The sequence below is a fragment of the Oncorhynchus keta genome, chromosome 10 (genome assembly GCF_023373465.1).
Source record: "Oncorhynchus keta strain PuntledgeMale-10-30-2019 chromosome 10, Oket_V2, whole genome shotgun sequence".
In the NCBI taxonomy this organism is placed as follows: domain Eukaryota; kingdom Metazoa; phylum Chordata; class Actinopteri; order Salmoniformes; family Salmonidae; genus Oncorhynchus; species Oncorhynchus keta.
The window spans coordinates 19235301-19257306 of record NC_068430.1 but is presented as its reverse complement, the minus strand read 5'-3'; the positions used below and the strand labels follow the sequence as shown (position 1 = coordinate 19257306).

Here is a 22006-nt window from a genome sequence, read left to right as displayed (position 1 = left end):
GAATTTCAATAATCATTTCTCTACATGCTTTCTACCCCTACCTCGGTCAACTGCCCAGGACACTCCACAGCAACCCGCCAAAGCCCCCACCATTTCTCCTTCACCCACATCCAGATAGCAGATGTTCTAAAAGAGCTGAAAAATCTGGACCCCTACAAATCAGCCGGGCTAGACAATCTGGACCTTCTCTTTCTAAAATCATCTGCCAAAATTGTTGCAACCCCTATTACTAGCCTGTTCAACCTCTCTTTTGTATCGTCTAAGATTCCCAAAGATTGGAAAGCTGCTGCGGTCATCCTACTCTTCAAAGGGGGTGACACTAGATCCAAACTGCTACAGACCTATAGCTATCCTACCATGTCTTTCTAAGGTCTTTGAAAGCCAAGTTAACAAACAGATTACCGACCATTTCGAATCCCACCGTACCTTCTCCGCTATGCAATCTGGTTTCAGAGCTGGTCATGGGTGCACCTCAGCCACACTCATGGTCCTAAGCGACATCATAACCGCCATCGATAAGAGACATTACTGTGCAGCCCTATTCATCGACCTGGCCAAGGCTTTCGACTCTGTCAATCACCACATTCTTATTGGCAGACTCAACAGCCTTGGTTTCTCAAATGATTGCCTCGCCTGGTTTACCAACTACTTCTCTGATAGAGTTCAGTGTGTCAAATGGGAGGGCCTGTTGTCCGGATCTCTGGCAGTCTCTATGGGGGTGCCACAGGGTTCAATTCTCAGGCCGACTCTCTTCTCTGTATACATCAATGATGTCGGTCTTGCTGCTGGTGATTCTCTGAACCACCTCTACGCAGACGACACCATTCTGTATACTTCTGGCCCCTCTTTGGACACTGTGTTAACTAACCTCCAGATTAGCTTCAATGCCATACAACTATCCTTCCGTGGCCTCCAACTGCTCTTAAATGCAAGTAAAACGAAATGCATGCTATTCAATCGATCACTGCCCGCCTGTCCAGCATCACTACTCTGGACGGCTCTGACTTAGAATACGTGGACAACTACAAATACCTAGGTGTCTGGCTAGACTGTAAACTCTCCTTCCAGACTCACATTAAGCATCTCCAATCCAAAATTAAATCTAGAATCGGCTTGCTACATCGCAACAAAGCATCCTTCACTCATGCTGCCAAACATACCCTCGTAAAACTGACCATCCTACCGTTCCGCGACTTTGGCGATGTCATCTATAGAATAGCCTCCAACACTCTACTCAACAAATTGGATGCAGTCTATCACAGTGCCATCCGTTTTTTTACCAAAGCCCCATACACTGCGACCTGTCTGCTCTCGTTGGTTGGCCCTCACTTCATACTCGTCGCCAAACCCACTGGCTACAGGTAATCTACAAGTCTCTGCTAGGTAAAGCCCTGTCTTATCTCAGCTCACTGGTCACCAAAGCAGCACCCACTCGTAGCACGCGTTCCAGCAGGTATATCTCACTGGTCACCCCCAAAGCCAATTCCTCCTTTGGTCGCCTTTCCTTCCAGTTCTCTGCAGTTCTCTGACTGGAATGAACTGCAAAAATCACTGAAGCTGGAGACTCACATCTCCCTCACTAGCTTTAAGCACCAGCTGTCAGTGCAGCTTACAGATCACTGCACCTGTACATAGCCCATCTATCTACCTCATCCCCAAACTGTGTTTATTTATTTATCTTGCTCTTTTGCACCCCAGTATCTCTACTTCATCTTCTGCACATCTACCATTCCAGTGTTTAATTGCTCTATTGTAATTACTTCGCCACCATGGCCTATTTATTGCCTTAACTCCCTTATCTTACCTCATTTGCACTCACTGTATACAGACTTTTGTTTTCTTTTTTCTACTGTATTATTGACTGTATGTTTTGTTTATTCCATGTGTAACACTGTGTTGTTGTATGTCTCAAATAGCTATGCTTTATCTTGGCCAGGTCGCAGTTGCAATGAGAACTTGTTCTCAACTAACCTACCTGGCTAAATAAAGGTGAAATAAAAATGAAAAACTTGTTTGTAGTCCACCTGTCGCCAATTCAATTGTTTGCGCATGATTTAGAAAGAAACACAAATATCTACACAAGGTCCCGTAGTTAACAGTTGAAGTCAGAGCCGAAACTGTACCATGAAGTCCGAGGAACTGTCCGTATATCTCTGAGATATAATTCCGATGAGGCACATGTCTCTGGAAGGTTATAAAACCATTTCTAGAGTGTTGAAAGTTTCCAAGAGCATAGTGGTTTCCAACATCGGGAAATGGAAAAAATATGGAACTACCCAGACTCTGCCTAGAGCTGGCCGTCCGACCAAACTGAGCAACCGGCAAGAAGGACCACTGACAGAAAATCTGAGTTCCTTGGCTGAAATAGGAGAACCTGCCAGAAGGACAAAAGTCTCTACAACACTTCACCATTCTGGGCTTTATTGGAGAGTGGCCATACAGAGACCACTCCTGAGAAAAAGGCACATGAAAGACTATGAGAGCATAAGGCAAATGATTCAGTGGTCTGATGAGCTAAACATGTTACTCTTTGGCCTGTATGCAGCTCATCACCTGTCTAACACCATCCCAACCGTGAAGCATGGCAGTGGCAGCATCATGCTATGGGGATGCTTTTCAGCGACAGGGACTGGGAGACTGGTAGGGATAGAGGGAACAATGAAAGGAGTCAAATACAGGCAAATGCTTGAAGAGAACCTGCTTTCAGAGTGCAAAAATGTAAGTTCCCAACAGGACAATGACCCCAAGCATACAGTCAAAGCAAGACTTACATGGCTTCAGAACAAGAATGTGAAAGTCCTTGAGTGGCCCATACAAAGCCCACACTTGCATCTCACTAAAAATCTGTGGAAAGACTTGAAGACATCTAACTTAACAGAGCTTGAGAAAATCTGCAAGGAAGAATGGGAGAAAATCCCCAAATCCAAAATCCCCAAATCCAGATGTGTAAAGCTGATACAGACATACACAAGACGACTCAAAGCTGTATTCGCAGTCAAAGGTGCTTCTATAAAGTATTGACTCAGGGGTGTGAATACTTATGGAAATGAGATATTTCTGTATTTCATTTTCAATACATTTGCAAAAATGTCTAAAAACATGTTTTCACTTTGTCATTATGGAGTATTGTGTGTAGACGGGTGAGAGAAAAAAAAGAGGTTCTACCTGGACCACTGTATCTGCAGTTAATTATTAGGCACATATCAAGGCTACCATCACTCTCCAAAAATCACATTCCAAAAATCCAGGGCCAATGTTCACTTGGTGAAGTGGTCTGTTACACATACACAGCATGTCATCCTTTAGGACATGGAGTGTGCTTGTGCAGAGATGATTCACCTGAGGGCTAGCCAGGTTAGACACACTCAAGTCACGCCAGATTTCATCAACTCACTGGGCAGTGACCACAACTTGGCTTGGCTGCAATTGGGTATGAACACTAGAGGTCTTCATAGGTCCAAAAAGTTAGACCTCTTCCGAAATGGACCTGGGGCTTTCCCACCCGGACCCGATATGCATAAATATTTGTTTATAGAGAACCATTCTAAAAGGACCTGAAGACACATACCTGAGACCCGTATCAGATCCGACCTAGACCCGGTTCTCGGGTATTCTTGTACAGGTGGATCTGTGAAGACCCGCTAATGAACGGCCTGAGGATCCTCACGTTTCAGAGTCAAAGACCAACCGGAGCAGAGTGGCACTTATGTGAAGATAAGGGATGGCATGGCACTACTCTCCTCTGAGAGGTTAACATGCTTATGCCATGTCTACGTCTGACATACCAGCCAGCAGATGTCTGACCGGAGTACGAGGGGTTAAATCCCATGCTTTGGCAGGCAGGAAGCTATGAGGCAGATCTGGTTTAATTATGTTAATTCATTCATTAGAAGCTGTTGAGAGGAGCTGGTAATCTCCTTGGGCATTGGGATATGGAATCTGTGAAAACTCTTTCTCATTATGTGTGTGTCCACATGTCAATGCCATTTGTAATTTCCACGCAGGAGTGAACTTAGCATGACCACAACATTGGAGGGGTTCAACTCCAATTCCAACCTCAACTTTTATTCTTTCATTAAGTTTTTTTCCAACTATATCCACACAATGAACCTGGGGTGAGGAATGATTCCATAAAACAGTGAAAACATTTCCCTAAAACTATTTGGCAGAGACAAGTGCAGAACAAATGAATATCAAAACTGAACACATATTTTCAACAAAGAGTAGTCTCTTATCGTTAATTCAAGGAATGAGGAATTTTACAGGTGCCAAGGCTTGCCCTTGGTTAATGCCAGCCAACTCATTATAAAACTCTTTCAGGGCACAAGATTCATAAATAGGTATGCAAATTAAATTACAGCAAAGAGAGATGATAACAAAATGTTCTCCCTTGAGGTGGATGGATGAAAAGTAAAAATACTTTTAATTAATCAGGCTTATTCCACCATAGAAACATTTTAAATGATTAGCATGATCTCCTACGAAATACTATGGCTTTTCACCTTTATATTGTCTGATGGATAACATTGCAATTGATATGAGCTGTCCAATAGACAGGGAGACGAAATATGCATGGCAGATTCATTGAAAAAGAGAAACTATAGCTTGAAACAATGGAAATTAAATACAGCCTATTGAAGCAACACTTCAATGAGACTGCTGCGAATATTTGATCCCAACACATCCTTAATTTTGTACTCTTCTTGAATACACATTTAATAAAGTAGCCTACTGTGTGACGATAGGGCTTTTAGATGTTTTTAAGATGTAGCCAACCTATTATACAGAGATTATACAGTTTCCAAATAAGCCATATTGTTTTGCATAGTCTGCCACACTGTGTGAAAAAAATATCCCACACTCTTATAAACAAGGGTACTATCTAGAACCTAAAAGGGTTCTTCAGCTTTCCCAGTAGGAGAACCTTTGAAAAAGCCTTTTGGGTTCCATGTAGAACCATTTCTACAGAGGGTTCTACATGGATCCCAAAATGGTTCTACCTGGAACCAAAAAGGGTTCTCCTATGGGGACAGCCGAATAACTCTTTTTTCTAAGAGTGTAGAATAGCCTCACAGCGGTTGTCCAATGCTGCTGATGACTTACCCCTCCTACTCTGTCGAAATGGTCGGCATCCCCGTGGAAGTCTATGAGCTGCCCGTTGAATTCCCAGGAGAAAGACACATCCAAGGCTGGATCGCTGGCTATCTGGCAGGGCAGCACGATACTCTCGCCAACAATGATCTCCATGTTAGCAGGCCTCTGGGTGATTCTGGTGGGCTCTGTCCAAGCAACGACCATTTAGTATGCATCTTAATACTCTCTGGGTGGGAACCACTAAATTCAAACAACTCTAGTGTTTAAGATTATAACTATATCAAACTATTATTATGACAAGGATCACCATAGCTACATGTATCTAGCTTCTAGAACTTAACTTTCAAACTATTGTTCCCTAACTAACATTTAACCTTTTTGGGATAGGGGGCAGCATTTTCACTTTTGGATGAATAGCATGCCCAGAGTGAACTGCCTCCTATGTCCCAGATGCTAATATATGCATATTATTATTAGTCATTCAAACAGTTTCTAAAACTGTTTGAATGATGTCTGTGAGTATAACAGAACTCATATAGCAGGCAAAAACCGGAGAAAAAATCCAACCAGGAAGTGGGAAATCTGAGGTTTGTAGTTTTTCAAATCAGCCCCCATTGAAGATACAGGGTGATATTAGTTATGTTTGACTTCCCAAGGCTTCCACTAGATGTCAACAGTATTTAGAACCTGTTTTGAGGATTCTACTCTAAAGGAGGGGCTCATAAGGGCTCTTTGAGTGAGCGGTCTGGCAGAGTGCCACAGCCTCGGTCTGGCGCACTCACGTGAAAAGTAGCTATGTTCCACTTCATTTGTACAGACAAAGGAATTGTCCGTTTGGAACATTAATGAAGTTTTGTGTTAAAAACATCCTAAAGATTGATTCCATACTTAGGTTGGCATGTTTCTACGGGCTGTAACGGAACTTTTTGAACTTTTCGTCCGACGTTCGTCGCGACCTGAACACGCTTTTGGATTTGTTTACCAAACGCCCTAACAAAAGAAGATATTTGGACATAACTGATGGACATTATCGAACAAATCAAACATTTATGGTCGAACTGGGATTCCCGGGAGTGCATTCTGATGAAGATCATCAAAGGTAAGTGAATATTTAAAATGCTATTTTTGAGTAATGTTGACTACCCAATATGGCAGGTATCTTTTAGGCTGCTTTGTTGTCTAAAGGCTGTACTCAGATTATTGCATGGTTTGCTTTCTCCGTAAATTAAAAAAAAATAATCTGACACAGCGGTTGCATTAAGGAGAAGTTTATCTAAAGTTTCATGTATAATAGTCGTATCTTTATCAATGTTTATTATGAGTATTTCTGTAAATTGATGTGGCTCTCTGCAATATCAACGCATGTTTTAGAACTACTGAACGTAACGCGCCAATGTAAATCAGATTTCTTTTATATAAATATTAACTTTATCAAACAAAACATACACGTATTGTGTAACATCAAGTCCTATGAGTGTCATCTGATGAAGATCATCAAAGGTTAGTGATTAATTTTATCTTTATTTCTGCTTTTTGTGACTCCTCTCTTTGGCTGGAAAACATGGTTGTGTTTTTCTGTGGCTTGTTGGTGACCTAACAATCGTTTGTGGTGCTTTCACTGTAAATCATTTTTGAAATCAGACACTGTGGCTGGATTAACGAGAATTATATCTTTAAAATGGTGTGAAATACTTGTATGCTTGAGGAATTTTAATTATGAGATGTTTGTTGTTTTGAATTTGCCGCCCTGCACTTTCTCTGGCTGTTGCTAGCGGAACCCCAGTCCTAGACAGGTTAACAACATTTCTGGTTAACACTTCATATTTGCATGGTCAAATTGGGGGAAAATGTTTGAAGTAGGATTATGCAAGCAGAATACATTCCCAATGGTGGCTGCAGTGGAGTATGGGCATTGTAAGAGAAAGGTCAGGATAATTAAATTCCATTAGATTAAAGGGTTCAGTTGTTGGCGTATGACCTAAAAAAGCTAATGAGAAAAACAATGGAAGTAGTGACGGACGCTTACAATACATGTACCCGATAACTGCACCAACACACTACGTCACCACACTCATAAATAAAGACCTTCACTTAATTGCTGTATAATAACTTGTCTATTTCACCACTCTCTCTAGTGAAATCAATTCCAATTGCTTTAATTGCAAAATTACAACCTTGTCTATGTACAGACAAAATAGTAATGACCAATCGAAGTAGTATGGACAAAATTATAACGATCACTTTCATTAAATGTTAGGCTGGAATTACAGTATTGGTACAATAATCAGTACAAGACAGTAGATAAAAATGTCCGACAGTAATGACAGCGGTTGATGTTAAAAATGGCAATTACGTTAAAATCATGAACCAAAATTAATATTTTTTGGGAGATGCATCGGGCTTATTGTGAGAACACGTTATGATATCATACCTGTGATAAGGAGTCTTCCGGTGGCGCTTGCAGTCCCAAACTGATTTTTAGCGATGCATGTGTAGCTCCCTGCATCCCTTCTGGTTGCGTTGACAATCTTCAGTGTCCCGTTGGCAAGCAGAGTAATCCTAGGAGATAAATAACACAGGTTCTGAGCTGTTGCTTGGGTAGAGAATAGAAGAGCCATTTTTGAATACAGTCCAAGTGCTAGGATGCATAATAGCCTTCCGTTTCAACATAATTTCCATTTTTCCTTGTATTCCAACAGAGAAAACTGAAAATTGACTTTGCATTTAGCAATTTCCTGTGAAATTGGTGTCCTAATGCCAATCCTTCTACCCAGGCTTGCCATCCAAGAGATGGTTATCTGCATGTGAATTTTTGAATTTAAACAAAATAAGCATGACTGAAACCTGAATGACTGAAATGTAGGTATTTGCATATGCTAAGCATTCAATAATGCACAGACTCCGCATACAACATTTACTATCTACATCTACATTTTCCAGGGGTTTGTTTTCTTCTCATAGGCCCCTATTCATCCACACATCTGCAAATATTCTAATCACACATAGCTGCCCTTTGTTCATGCTGGGTTTCACTCTACCTCTCGTTTTTCTGCACGATCTCATTGCTTTTCTTCCACAGGCTAATTGCCCGGGGCGAGGCTTGGGGCTTGCACTCCAGAACCACTTCACTGCCTGAGCGAGCTTTCAGCAGGGGCTTCAGTGGATTCTTGGAGAAACTGGGAGGTGATGCTTTAGGAGACACATGGGGGGAAGTGAAGAAGACAACTTGAACCAACTCACAGATCAACTGTGCTGAGCTGAGATTGACTGTCATTCCCTCCCTCCCTTATCCAATGGCATCAAAACCAGGATCTCCATAGGAACTGCTCCAGAGCTTCAGTGATGAAGCCATGTCAGCGATGAAGCCATTTCCCCCTCCCCCATAGAGACCAGTCCTCACTACACACTATGGGCTTCTCTAAACGTTGGGCTTTGTCTGTCATCATCACATTTTGTCAGTCATCATCTGAGACCCCCAGTGTCATTAAATATCAAGACAGAATTGGATTTCTCATCCAGTCAGTCAGATAGAACTCAGCAAAGCTCTCTGAATAAATCGATATGTAATCTACATGAGAAAGCCCTCTGATACCACTGTGCAATGCGTTTGTAGTATCAAAATCAATATGGTGAAATGATTGAAAGTAAAATGAGACACTCCATCAGATTCATATTTTCTTCTCTGGAGCCGAAGTGGCATTAAATGAGGCTGCGAGTGAATGTTGAAAAGGGCAACGGCAGGGTGCTAGTTTTATCTTTAAGAATATGATCAAACACACAGCAATCTAGACACACATAAAAGCAGAGGGGAAAGCTATCTTACCTAACACCATTAGCTCAGCGCTGGAATAAATAATGCCATGTTTGTTTTCAGCCACACACTGATACATTCCGGCGTCTGACAGGTTTAATGCTGCTATGGAGAGAGCCCCGTTTTCGATTTGCACCCGGCCCTGTGGACGAGAAAGCAAGCAGATCTGCATATGTATTGCTGGAGCAGTCTATTATGTCCACAGGCGCAAATGCAATTACTTGTACACTATGAAGAGACAAGAGAGGGGAAGAAATAACACTTTATAGCACCCTGTTCTGGTATGTATGCTCAGGTTGGGACTGGGATAGGGTGAGGGGGTAGAAAATGCTGACCTGCTGCTTCAACAAAAACAAAGAAAGTGATATTGTCAATAGCAGTAGACCACTAATAAGCTATGTATTTAACATGGCCATCAAGTTGGAAAAGCCACTAAAACATTTTGCTGCTGATGTATTACCCAGACTGAATTTGGACCCCATCAGCTGTTCAGAGATCCTGAAGCACAGCACACTATGTGGAGATGCTGATGTGGTTTAACATGCAAAACTCCATACATACCTCTGCCATTAGGTTGTCTCCATTCCTCAGCCAACTGTAGGAGGGCTTGGGTTTTCCGTTTGCCTTACACTCCCAGAACAGGTTCTCCTCAATGGACAGGGCCCCGTCGATCATTGTTTGCAGCCAATGGGGTTTTGCTATGAAAAGAGGGAATATGCAGATGTCAGGGACATGATGTGTCAAAGAAATAATGATGATAACAAGGACAACAGACTGAGCCAAGACTGAAAATAAATTGTTATCGTGGACCGCTGACATAATATCAGAATTGATATCCATTCTCCATTCACCGAGCTGCCAGGACAGTAGACTCAGGGAAATTGAGGGGCATAGGGGTATGCCTCTTCATCAACAGCAAATTGTGTGCTGACTTGAGTACAGTGAAAGTCTCGACACATTGTTCACCCATCTTGGAATGCCTGATGGTCAAATACCGACCCTTCTACCTCCCAAGGGAGCTTTCAGCTGCTATCGTGACTGCTGTATACATCCCACCTCAAGACAAGAAATATAACAAGTTGGCAATTAATGAATTGTTATATACAAGCAGGAAACGCACATCCGGGGTCATTAAGACACAACTTGCCCAACATCCATCAACACGTCAGCTTCACCTCTAGGGGCAATTAAGTCCTGTGCAACTGGGTCCTGGACCTCCTGATGGGCCGCCCCCCAGGTGGTGAAGGTAGGAAACAACACCTCCACTTCACTGATCCTCAACACAGGGGCCCCACAAGGGTGCATACTCATCCCCCTCCTGTAATCCCTGTTCACTCATGATTGCATTGCCACAAATGCCTCCAACGCAATCATCAAGTTTGCAGACAACACAACCATAGTAGGCCCGATTAGCAACAATGACAAGACAGAGTACAGGAAGTAAGTGAGGGACCTGGCAGAGTGGTGCAAGGAAAATAACCTCTCCCTTAACATTAACAAAACGAAGTAGCTAATCGAGTACTTCAGGAAAAAGAGGGAGCACACTCCTATCCACATTGATGGGACTGCAGTGGAGAAGGTGGAAAGCTTAATGTTCCTCTGCGTACACATCACTGACGATCTGAAATGGTCCACCCACACAGACAGTGTTGTGAGGAGGCAGAAGAAATTTGGCTTGGCCCCCAAGACTCACAAACATTTGTATCACTGCCTTGTACGGCAACTGCACCGCCCGCAACCGCAGAGCTCTCCAAAGGGTGGTGCGGTCTGCCCAATGCATCACCGGGGGCACACTGCCTGCCCTCCAGAACACCTACTGCACCCGATGTCACAAGAAGGCCAAAAAGATCATCAAGGACATCAACCACTGAGCCCTGGCCTGTTCACCCCACTATCATCCAGAAGGCAAAGTCAGCACACGTGCATCAAAGTTGGGACCAAGAGACTGAAAAACAGCTTCTATCTATAGGCCATCAGACTGTTAAATAGCCATCACTAGCCGGCTACCACCCAGTTACTGAACCCTGCACCTTAGAGAATCACTGGTCACTTTAATAATGGAACACTAGTCATTTGAATAATGTTTAGATACTGCTTTACTCATTTCAAATGTATATACTGTATTCTATTGTACTGTATTTTAGTCAATGCCACTCCGACATTCCTTATCCTAATATTTATATATTTCTTAATTCCATTGTTTTACTTTTAGATTAGTCTTTGTGAATTTTTAGATATTACTGCACTGTTGAGCTAGGAACACAAGCATTTAGCTACACCCGCAATAACAACTGCTAAATATTCATATGTGACCAATACAATTTGATTTGAACAGATCCATATACGATGGAATCTCAATTGCACTCCACACTGCCCTCACCCACCTAGATAAGAGTGTCATGACTGTCCTGACCAGGTCAGCTTACAGGAGACCACAACCCTACAGATTATCTCTCAACCCCAATAGAGGAGGAGAGATCTAGGGGTCTGAAGATGTGGGGTGTTTTATGAACCCTCACACCCCTAGTAAATCTTAGGCCACAGACAAATTCCTTTGTCCTGTTACTATGGAGAACCAGCCTCAGAACATTAAACATTAAATACAGGGACTTTGGAACAATGGTTACCCATCAGCCACAATGGTGGTCATGACGATAGATGGAATATGAAAATGTATGTCATTTTTGTTTTGTTATTAAAGGTTAATAGATGACGTTATTACGAAAACATTGTAACGTAAAGAGTTTTCCTAGTATATGTTTGATGTTTATACATTGTACATTGTGTGGAAAATGTCCAAATCAAAGGGAATGTTTTGGTAACGATGAAATGTTAAGTTAGTTGTCTAAAATTGGATTTGAGTGAAATCTAGACCTTGCCCTCATTAACTTCGTATGCCCAGAGAATTGCCCTAAAGGCGGTTACGCCCACTTCTGACCCAAGGGTATAAAACCTGTGAGTATAGAATTTACATAGAGGACGACATGACCCAAGCTGCAGCAAAAGTCTAAAAAGTCAACGAACCCAGAACGCAACGCAAGTTTGAAGACAAAGAAATCCTCTTCTACCCAAGCTACGGATGAGTAGCTGTGTCTAAGCGGGTGAATTCAAGTCGAACCACCAAGCCTCCATCTCCCATCGAATCGTGGTATCAAGGGTTTCATTCCTATGCTGTGAGCTCTGAGCTACAGAGCTGTCTGTCCACAGAAGACCCCTTCCAGAGCACAGGGTGAGGGAACAGACTCCTAAGCCAAAAGGACACTGACATCGGGAGGACGATCAGAGAGGTGCGCCGGAGTAGTGCGTCATCGAGCAGCCTGGACGGTCCATGCAGAGAATCCTCTGAGATCATCCCCACGTAATACATCATTATATTCTGACCCATAAGAGCGGCAGTTTGGGGCAAGGCTAGGGTTAGAATAGCATAGCTGACAAATTCACCCAAATGTATATTTCTCTCGTGTACTTTCTTTTTTCTCTCTCTCTTTGAAATCCCCCTTTTGGGGAACACGCACCATAGTGTGTTGGCCCGTTATACTAAGTTCTAATCAATAGCCTATAATGTGTTTTGTCTATGTGTATCTTCTATCATCATTTTACCTTTTTAGTAAATAAATATTCAACTAAGATTGGTGTGGTTTGGCTTGGGAATATGACATTGGAGCTAACCCAGCTTTTTACTTTCTTGTGTTCTTCTTTTTTTCTTGTGTGTTTTTGTTCTATCTTATGTTATTTTTAGTGGTATATTGATATTGATTACTGCATTGTTGGGTTTGGAGCTTGCAAGAAAGGCATTTCACTGTACTTTTGCACGTGACATTAAAACTTGACATTTCACACAGCCAAGTTTTCTAACAGATAACCAAGGCCAAAGCCAGTATTCTGACTCATTGGTGAGACCCGGGTCCGTGCAGATTCACGGGCTATATGACGTTCAGAACGAGTTTGGTAGAGGTAACTGGTTAATTAGCGGCTGTTGTAAAATCGATATTCTGATATTCTGAGTTAATTTGGGAAATAGAAACTCAATAAAAACTAGTTTTCCCATGGTGCACCAGGTTAATGAGTTAATAATTGCTTGATTCAGTTAATCACGCCATTAGAAACTTGTAATCATTCAATGGGCAACAGTCATCACATTAACTAATACAACGTCACGACAAGAGGAGTACTTATAACAGAATGCTGTTCATTTTGTACAGCTCAGAGTTCAACACCATTGTCCCCTCCAAGCTTGTCACCAAGTTTATGACTCTGGGACTGAACATATTCCCTCTGCTACTAGATCCTGGACTTCCTGATGGGCCGATCCCAGGTGGTAAGAGTATCACCTCTGCCACGTTGACCTTCAACACGGGAGCCCCACAGGGGTGTGTGCTTAGTCCCCTCCTGTACTCCTTGTTCACCCACGACTGCGTGGTAACATACAACTCCAACACCATCATCAAGCTTGCTGACGCCACGACGGTGGTAGGCCTGATCACCGGAGACAATGAGACAGGGAGGAGGTCAGCCTACAGGGAGGAGGTCAGTGATCTGGCAGTGTGGTGCTGGAACAACAACCTCTCCCTCAACGTTAGTAAGACCAAGGAGCTGATAGTGGATTACAGGAAACTGGGGGGCGAGCATGCCCCCATCCACAGCGACGGGGCTGCAGTGGAGCGGGTCGAGAGCTTCAAGTACCTCTGTGTCCAAATCACTAAGGACTTAAAATGGTCCACTCACATGTGCACACTCATGAAGACGGTGCAACAGCACCTCTTCCTCCTCAGGAAGTTGAAAAGGTTTGGCTTGGGAATATGACATTGGAGCTAACCCAGCTTCTTACTTTCTTGTGTTCTTCTTCTTTTTTTTCTTGTGTGTTTTTGTTCTATCTTATGTTATTTTTAGTGGTATATTGATATTGATTACTGCATTGTTGGGTTTGGAGCTTGCAAGAGAGGCATTTCACTGTACTTTTGCACGTGAGATTAAAACTTCAAATTTCACACAGCCAAGTTTTCTAACAGATAACCAAGGCCAAAGCCATTATTCTGACTCCAAGCCTTCATTTACAAATGTGGGTATCTATTACAACAGCACATTGACTCATAAGTGTCTCTGGATTCCTTCAATGTAAAATGGATCACTTACCCTGGAAGGCGATACGACCTCGTGCAGCATTTTTCCCCCGGCTATTTTCTGCCACGCACTCATACATCCCTGTGTCTTCCTGCTGGAAATGTGGAATTTCAAGAACAGCGTTGGAGTTCTTCATCTTCACCTTACTGGGAAATGGGACACCGCTGGTTCTCCTCCAACTTATTTCTGGGACTGGGCTGCAACACAATGATGAGAAAAAATCCCTTATGACGACACTCTGTCAGTCTGAGGTGAAAAAATGTTGATTAACTGTACAGAAGCTTCTTCTGTGTAATGGAATTCAATTTTTCACTAAAGAGGAGGCTGCCAAAGCCTTTAGAATTAATGTAACCATACAAATCTGGAAATCTGGCTTTCATCCATTTTCACTGTATCAAATTTCAACAGCTTTGCCTTCCTGGACATATGAAAGGATGCTTGATTTTCACATCCTCACAATGTGCTACTGCTTTCTTTACTCCTCTGTAAGTCTGTGATACTTGACTTCAAGACGATGAGTGATATCACTAATATTCCAGCATCCTATGAACAGCAAACCTTCTAATTACAAAGACCTGCATAACAAATAAACCTGCACTCTCACAAACACATGCACATTCACTTACTTTCCCAGTGCGAAGCATTCTAGTTTTACCGTGGATCCCTTCGCAGCTGGAACAGTGTCAGGGAAATTAACTTCTATTTTCGGTTCGTATTCACCCATTGCTCCTATGAAAGGGAGACAATACACAAACAGCATTTTGACATCAATGATTAATGGCATACACACTTTACGCCTTGGAAGACAAGGCTCAACAATAACATGGGCCCAGAAACACAAAGGTCTTTGTGTGTGGAACAGAAACGATCACTGAGAGGTTGGTTAGAAGGAGAGAAAGGGAAAAGGTTTATTAAAGATTCAAAGAAGAATACACCTGGGGGAGGGGATGGGATGTATTCATCTCCTGTGGAGATGTGACTTCTTTTCAGACTGAATCTAATATTCAAGCTGCTAGGAGGGCAGCAACTCCACCTAATGACTTTTCCCTTTGAGGAGGTAAGGTTACTCTGTCTTTTACCAAGTACAATTAGCATTATAGACTATCAGGAAAGAATGGTCTATTGTAGACTGTGTATAGTCTGCCAATGCTATACACGTTGAGCGAGGTAGACTATTGATGTTGTAGCCTGTGTAGCGCCTATCTCTTTACAAGGGGCTTAATCTGGGTAGCTTGTGCAGTCTGATCAGCGTGTATGTTTACATAAAGGATGGGATCTTACCGTCATTCCTCAGGACCAGTGGTGTAGGAAAGCTGAGGACTTTGCCCTTAGTGATGCTATTGTTGACCACACAGGTGTAGTTGCCCACATCAGAAGGCTCCACTTTAGCGATGTACAGACTTCCTGTCTCCTGGGAGATGAATCGACGACTATCTTGCTGGACAAAGTAGGGGTACTCATTGAAGATCCATGCAAACGTCAGCTCTAGGAGGGAGAGGAATGTGACAGAGGTAAATACAGTTGTAGTACTGAACAGTAACATACATGTATGTAGACGTAGTAGTCAACATTGAAAAATGCCCTTTTGAAAATATAATTTAGCATGTATGTGAAATGTTTGTGTAGATATATCCTATTGTTGAAATACTGTACTAGAAATCAAAATACATTTTAATCTCTATATTTAAAGTTTAAAGATACCAGGCGAATGCAGTAGAACAGCTATTGCTGCACAAGAAAGAGCGTCCAAAGGAAAGAGAGCAAACCAAAATGGATTACAGCACCGCACTGGCACTCTCATGACACATGCCCTGTTCTCTACTCTGAGTGACTCAGGACAGGGCTTTCTTCCAGGCTTGTCTCATGCATGCCATGCTTCTCCTCAGCCAACAGGCCTACCATAATTAAGAACACAGAACACAGCATTACTGACTCATCTTGAAGAGAGCACAGATTCACAGACGTGAGGTACTGTAGCAGTAGCCTATCCAATGTGGTGTGGAGGCGAGAGTGTGTAGGGAGCTACAAGGTGTGTAAGTACTGTCACTCATTTCCTGTCCCCCTGGGAGCAGAACGCCTTGCAACCTTGGCTGCTGGGATCACGCTTTGGCAGTCGGTTCAATGAAGCCAAAACTAATTCATTCTGATGAAGCAAAGCAAGAACGGGTATCCCTGACTCTAAGCTATGTGGCCAGTGATGAACAGTGATAGCATTTGTCAAGCAAATACAAGTAGAGAGGAAAATGAAAATATAGTGCAACAACCTCTTTTCTTATTGAACACAATAGCCATTTATGTAACATGCACAACGTTACAAACATGCCATAGCTGCAACACAAAAGGAAACCATCCCATAATTGAGCCCTCGAGAATAAACAAACATTTATGATGGAGCCCTAATGCAGTCACTTTAGCTAGCAACAATATTTAATTTGTGGCCATGTCTATGTAACATGAGATATAATGTGTCATTTGGGAAAACATCTATTCCAACACTTGAAGCCGCTGAGGCAGAATAAAAACCTGCAGGGATTATAGTCAGTGGGTAACAATGGGCCCAACGAGTTCAAGGTTGTGCGTCACATTCATGCTTCACAATGCAATGAGAGCAGTGCTACGTTTACTGGGTCGTATTCTCTTGTTCAAATAGGAAAACCAAACAAAACACAATACTGCTATGGTGACAACAACATGCCTGGCATAAGATATTTCTGAGCAAGAGGCTGTCGCAGTGTGTTTCAAACTGGCTACACAAGGCCATTATCACCTCCTCCAGCTGTACAGGCCTGTACACACACACACACACACACACACACACACACACACACACACACACACACACACACACACACACACACACACACACACACACACACACACACACACACACACACACACACACACACACACACACACACACACACAATGTGTACTATACAAAATAGAGGAACCTCTAATGGGTCACGTTTAAAAGGATACTTCAGATTTTTGGCAATGAGGCCCTTTATCTACTTCCCCAGAGTCATAGGAACCATGTATACCATTTTTTTTGTCTCTCTAGTATGAAGGAAGTTAGAGTTGGTTCGCGAGCCGTTAGCGCCATGATACCCATAGACTTCCAGTCATGGAGCTAACGCTAGTAAGCAATTACGCTAGAGTTAGTTAGCAACGTCTTAAACTGCACACAGAGATACAAATGATATCCACAAGTTCAAATCAAATTATATTGGTCACATACACATATTTAGCAGATGTTATTGCAGGTGTAGCGAAATGCTTGTGTTCCTATCTCCAACAGTGCAGTAGTATCTAACAATTCACAACAATAAACAAACATCTAAAAGTAAAAGAATGCAATTAAGAAATATATACATCTTAGGACGAGCAATGTCTGCGTGGCATGGACTAAAATACAGTAGAATAGAATAGAGTATATACATATGAAATGAGTAAAGCAGTATGTAAACATTATTCAAGTGAATAGTGTTCCATTATGAAAGTCCATTTCTATGTGCAGTGGCAAGACAAAGTATGTGAACCATTTGGAATTACCAGGATTTCTGCATAAATTGGTCATAAAATTTGATCTGATCTTCATCTAAGTCACAACAATAGACAAACACAGTGTGCCTAAACTGATAACACACAAATTATTGTATTTTTCATGCCTATATTGAATATATCATTTAAACATTAATAGTGTAGGTTGGAAAAAGTATGGAGTCAGAAGTCAGCAAACGTGGAGTCCAATCAATGAGACGAGATTGGAGATGTTGGTTAGAGCTGCCCTGACCTATAAAAAAACTCACAAAATTAGAGTTTGCTATTCACAAGAAGCATTGCCTGATGTGAACCATGCCTCGAACAAAAGAGATCTCAGAAGACCTAAGATTAAGAATTGTTGACTTGCATTAAGCTGGAAAGGGTTACAAAATAATCTCTAAAAGCCTTTATGTTCATCAGTCCACGGTGAACAAATTGTCTACAAATGGAGAAAGCTAAGCACTGTTGCTACTCTCCCTAGGAGTGTCCGTCCTGCAAAGATGACTGCAAGAGCACAGCACATAATTCTCATTGAGGTTAAGAAGAATCCTAGAGTGCCAGCTAAAGAGATACAGAAATCTATGGAACATCCTAACATCTCTGTTGACGAGTCTACGATACGTGAAACACTAAACAAGAATGGTGTTAATGGGACGACACCACAGAAGAAGCCACTACTGTCCCCAAAAAACATTGCTGCAAGTCTGAAGTTCATATAAGAGCACCTGGATGTTCCACAGCGCTACTGGCAAAATATTCTGTGGATAGATGAAACTAAAGTTGAGTTGTTTGGAAGGAACACAACACTACGTGGGGAGAAAAAAAGACACAGCACACCAACATCAAAACCTCATCCCAACTGTAAAGTATGGTTTGGGGCTGCTTTGCTGTCACAGGGCCTGGAAAGCTTGCCATCATTGACAGAAAAATGAATTCCCAAGTTTATCAACACATTATGCAGGAGAACGTAAGGCTATCTGTCCGCCAACTGAGCTCATCAGAAGTTGGGTGATGCAACAGGACAATGACCTAAAACACAGAAGTAAATCAACAACAGAATGGCTTCAACAGAAGAAAATATGCCTTCTGGAGAGCCCCAGTCAGTCCTGACCTCAACCCGATTGAGATGCTGTGGCATGACCTCAAGAAAGAAGCCTCCTCCCTAAGTTATTTTTACTCACTTCTTTAGCACACTCCACCAACCCTGATGTCCTTGCCGTGTCTGAATCCGGGCTTAGGAAGGCCACCAACAATTCTGAGATTTCCATACCCAGCTACAACCTTTCCAATCAAGACAGAACTGCCAAAGGGGGAGGAGTTGCAATCTACTGCAGAGAAAGCCTCCAAAGTTCTGTCATACTTTCCAGGTCTATACCCAAACAGTTTGAACTTCTAATTTAAAAAATGAACCTCTCCAGAAATAAGTATCTCACTGTTGCCGCCTGCTATCGATCCCCCTCCGCTCCCAGCTGTGCCCTGGACACCATTTGTGAATTCATCGCCCCGCATCTAGCTTCAGAGTTTGTTCTGTTAGGTGACCTAAACTGGGATATGCTTAACACCCCGGCAGTCCTACAATCTAAGCTAGATGCCCTCATTCTCACACAAATCATCCAGGAACCAACCAGGTACAACCCTAAATCTGTAAACATGGGCACCCTCATAGACATTATCCTGACCAACTTGCCCTCCAAATACACCTCCGCTGTTTTCAATCAGGATCTCAGCGATCACTGCCTCATTGCCTGTATCCGCGGTCAGATGACCACCCCTCATCACTGTCAAACGCTCCCTAAAACACTTCTGCGAGCAGGCCTTTCTAATCGACCAGGCCCGGGTATCCTGGAAGGATATTGACCTCATCCCGTCAGTCGAGGATGCCTGGTCATTCTTTAAAAGTAATTTCCTCACCATCTTAGATAAGCATGCCCGTTCAAAAAATGCAGAACTAAGATATAGCCCTTGGTTCACTCCAGATCTGACTGCACTTGACCAGCACAAAAACATCATGTGGCGGACTGCAATAGCATCGAATAGTCCCCACGATATGCAACTGTTCAGGGAAGTCAGGAACCAATACACGCAGTCAGTTAGGAAAGCGAATGCTAGCTTTTTCAAGCAGAAATTCGCATCCTGTAACTCCAAAATGTTTTGGGACACTAAAGTCCATGGAGAACAAGAGCACTTCCTCCCAGCTGCCCACTGCACTGAGGCTAGGTAACACGGTCACCACTGATAAGTCCATGATAATCAAACATTTCAGTAAGCATTTCTCAACGGATGGCCATGCATTCTTCCTGGCTACTCCAACCCTCGCCAACAGCTCCACATCCCCCGCAGCTACTCGCCCAAGCCTCCCCAGCTTCTCCTTCACCCAAATCCAGACAGCAGATGTTCTGAAAGAGCTGCAAAACCTGGACCCGTACAAATCAGCTGGGCGAGACAATCTGGGCCCTCTCTTTCTAAAACCATCCGCCGCCATTGTTGCAACCTCTATTACCAGCCTGTTCAACCTCTCTTTCGTATCGTCCAAGATCCCTAAAGATTGGAAAGCTGCCATGGTCATCCCCCTCTTCAAACGGGGTGACACCCTAGACCCAAACTGTTACAGACGTATATCCATCCTGCCCTGCCTATCTAAAGTCTTCGAAAACCAAGTTATTAAACAGATCACTGACCATTTCGAATCCCACCGTACCTTCTCCGCTGTGCAATCCGGGTTCCGAGCCGGTCGCGGGTGCACCGCAGCCACGCTCAAGGTACTAAATGATATCATAACTGCCATCGATAAAATATATACCGTCTTCATCGACGTGGCCAAGGCTTTCGACTCTGTCAATCACCGTATTCTTATCGGCAGACTCAATAGCCTTGGTTTTTTCTCATGACTTCCTCGCCTGGTTCACCAATTACTTTGCAGACAGAGTTCAGTGTGTGAAATCGGAGGGCATGTTGTCCGGACCTCTGGCAGTCTCTAAGGGGGTACCACAGGGTTCAATTCTCGGGCCGACTCTTTGATCTGTTTATATCAACGATGTCGCTCTTGCTCTGGGCGATTCCCTGATCCACCTCTACGCAGATGACACCATTCTGTATACTTCTGGCCCTTCCTTGGACACTGTGCTAACTAACCTCCAAATGAGCTTCAATGCCATACAACACTCCTTCCGTGGCCTCCAACTGCTCTTAAACGCTAGTAAAACCAAATGCATGCTTTTCAACCATTTGCTGCTCGCACCCGCCCGCCCGACTAGCATCACCACCCTGGACGGTTCTGAACTAGAATATGTGGACAACTATAAATACCTAGGTGTCTGGCGAGACTGTAAACTCTCCTTCCAGACTCATATTAAACATCTCCAATCCAAAACAAAATCTAGAATCGTCTTTCTATTTCGCAACAAAGCCTCCTTCACTCCTTCACAGCCACCAAACTTACCCTAGTAAAACTGACTATCCTACTGATCTTCGACTTCGGCGATGTCATCTACAAAATAGGTTCCGACACTCTACTCAGCAAACTGGATGCAGTCTATCTGTCACGCCCTGGTCGTAATATATTGTGTTTGTCTTCATTTATTTGGTCAGGCCAGGGTGTGACATGGGTTTATTGTGGTGTGATTTGTCTTGGGGTTTTGTGGGGTGTTGGGTGTGTGGCTCAGTGGGGTTATCTAGCAAAGTCTATGGCTGTCTGGAGTGGTTCTCAATCAGAGGCAGGTGTGTATCGTTGTCTCTGATTGGGAACCATATTTAGGCAGCCATATTCTTTGAGTGTTTTGTGGGTGATTGTTCCTGTCTTAGTGTTTGCACCAGATAGGGCTGTTTCGGTTTTCACATTTCATTATTTTGTAGTTTCTGCATGTATAGCTTTTTCCTTCATTAAAATATCATGAATCATCATCACGCTGCATTTTGGTCCGATCCTTGTTCCACCTCTTCGTCAGAGGAGGAGATAGAAGAGAACCGTTACACTATCATAGTGCAATCCGTTTTGTTAGCAAATCACCTTATACCACCCGCCACTGCGACCTGTATGCTCTAGTCGGCTGGCCCTCGCTGCATATTAGTCACCAGACCCACTGGCTCCAGGTCATCTACAAGTCCATGCTAGATAAAGCTCCGCCTTATCTCAGTTCACTGGTCACGATAACAACACCCATCCGTAGCACACGTTCCAGCAGGTTTATCTCACTGATCATCCCCAAAGCCAACACCTCTTTAGGCCGTCTTTCCTTCCAGTTCTCTGCTGCCAGTGACTGGAACGAATTGCAAAAATCGCTGAAGTTGGAGACTTTTATTTCCCTCACCAACTTTAACCTGTTAAGTCGACCCTCTACTTTTTCGAACATTCTGTTAAAAATCGCGCAACATTTCAGCGCCCTGCTACTCAGGCCAGGAATACAGTATATGCATATGATTAGTATGTGTGGATAGAAA

The 22006-nt window shown here is 43.0% G+C and overlaps 1 protein-coding gene across 1 annotated transcript in view; it reads right to left on the bottom strand.

Moving 5' to 3' along the window:
• Nucleotides 1-22006, bottom strand: part of LOC118388332 (contactin-3-like) — a 75781-nt gene that overhangs the window by 18053 nt on the left and 35722 nt on the right. Inside the window, exons 6-13 of the mRNA XM_035777276.2 lie at nucleotides 15308-15511; nucleotides 14653-14755; nucleotides 14039-14223; nucleotides 9467-9603; nucleotides 8918-9047; nucleotides 8133-8283; nucleotides 7526-7653; nucleotides 5104-5279 (exon numbers count right to left, since the gene is read on the bottom strand). Of these exons, the coding sequence (XP_035633169.1) occupies nucleotides 5104-5279; nucleotides 7526-7653; nucleotides 8133-8283; nucleotides 8918-9047; nucleotides 9467-9603; nucleotides 14039-14223; nucleotides 14653-14755; nucleotides 15308-15511 (1214 nt within the window). The remainder of the gene's footprint in view (nucleotides 1-5103; nucleotides 5280-7525; nucleotides 7654-8132; nucleotides 8284-8917; nucleotides 9048-9466; nucleotides 9604-14038; nucleotides 14224-14652; nucleotides 14756-15307; nucleotides 15512-22006) is intronic.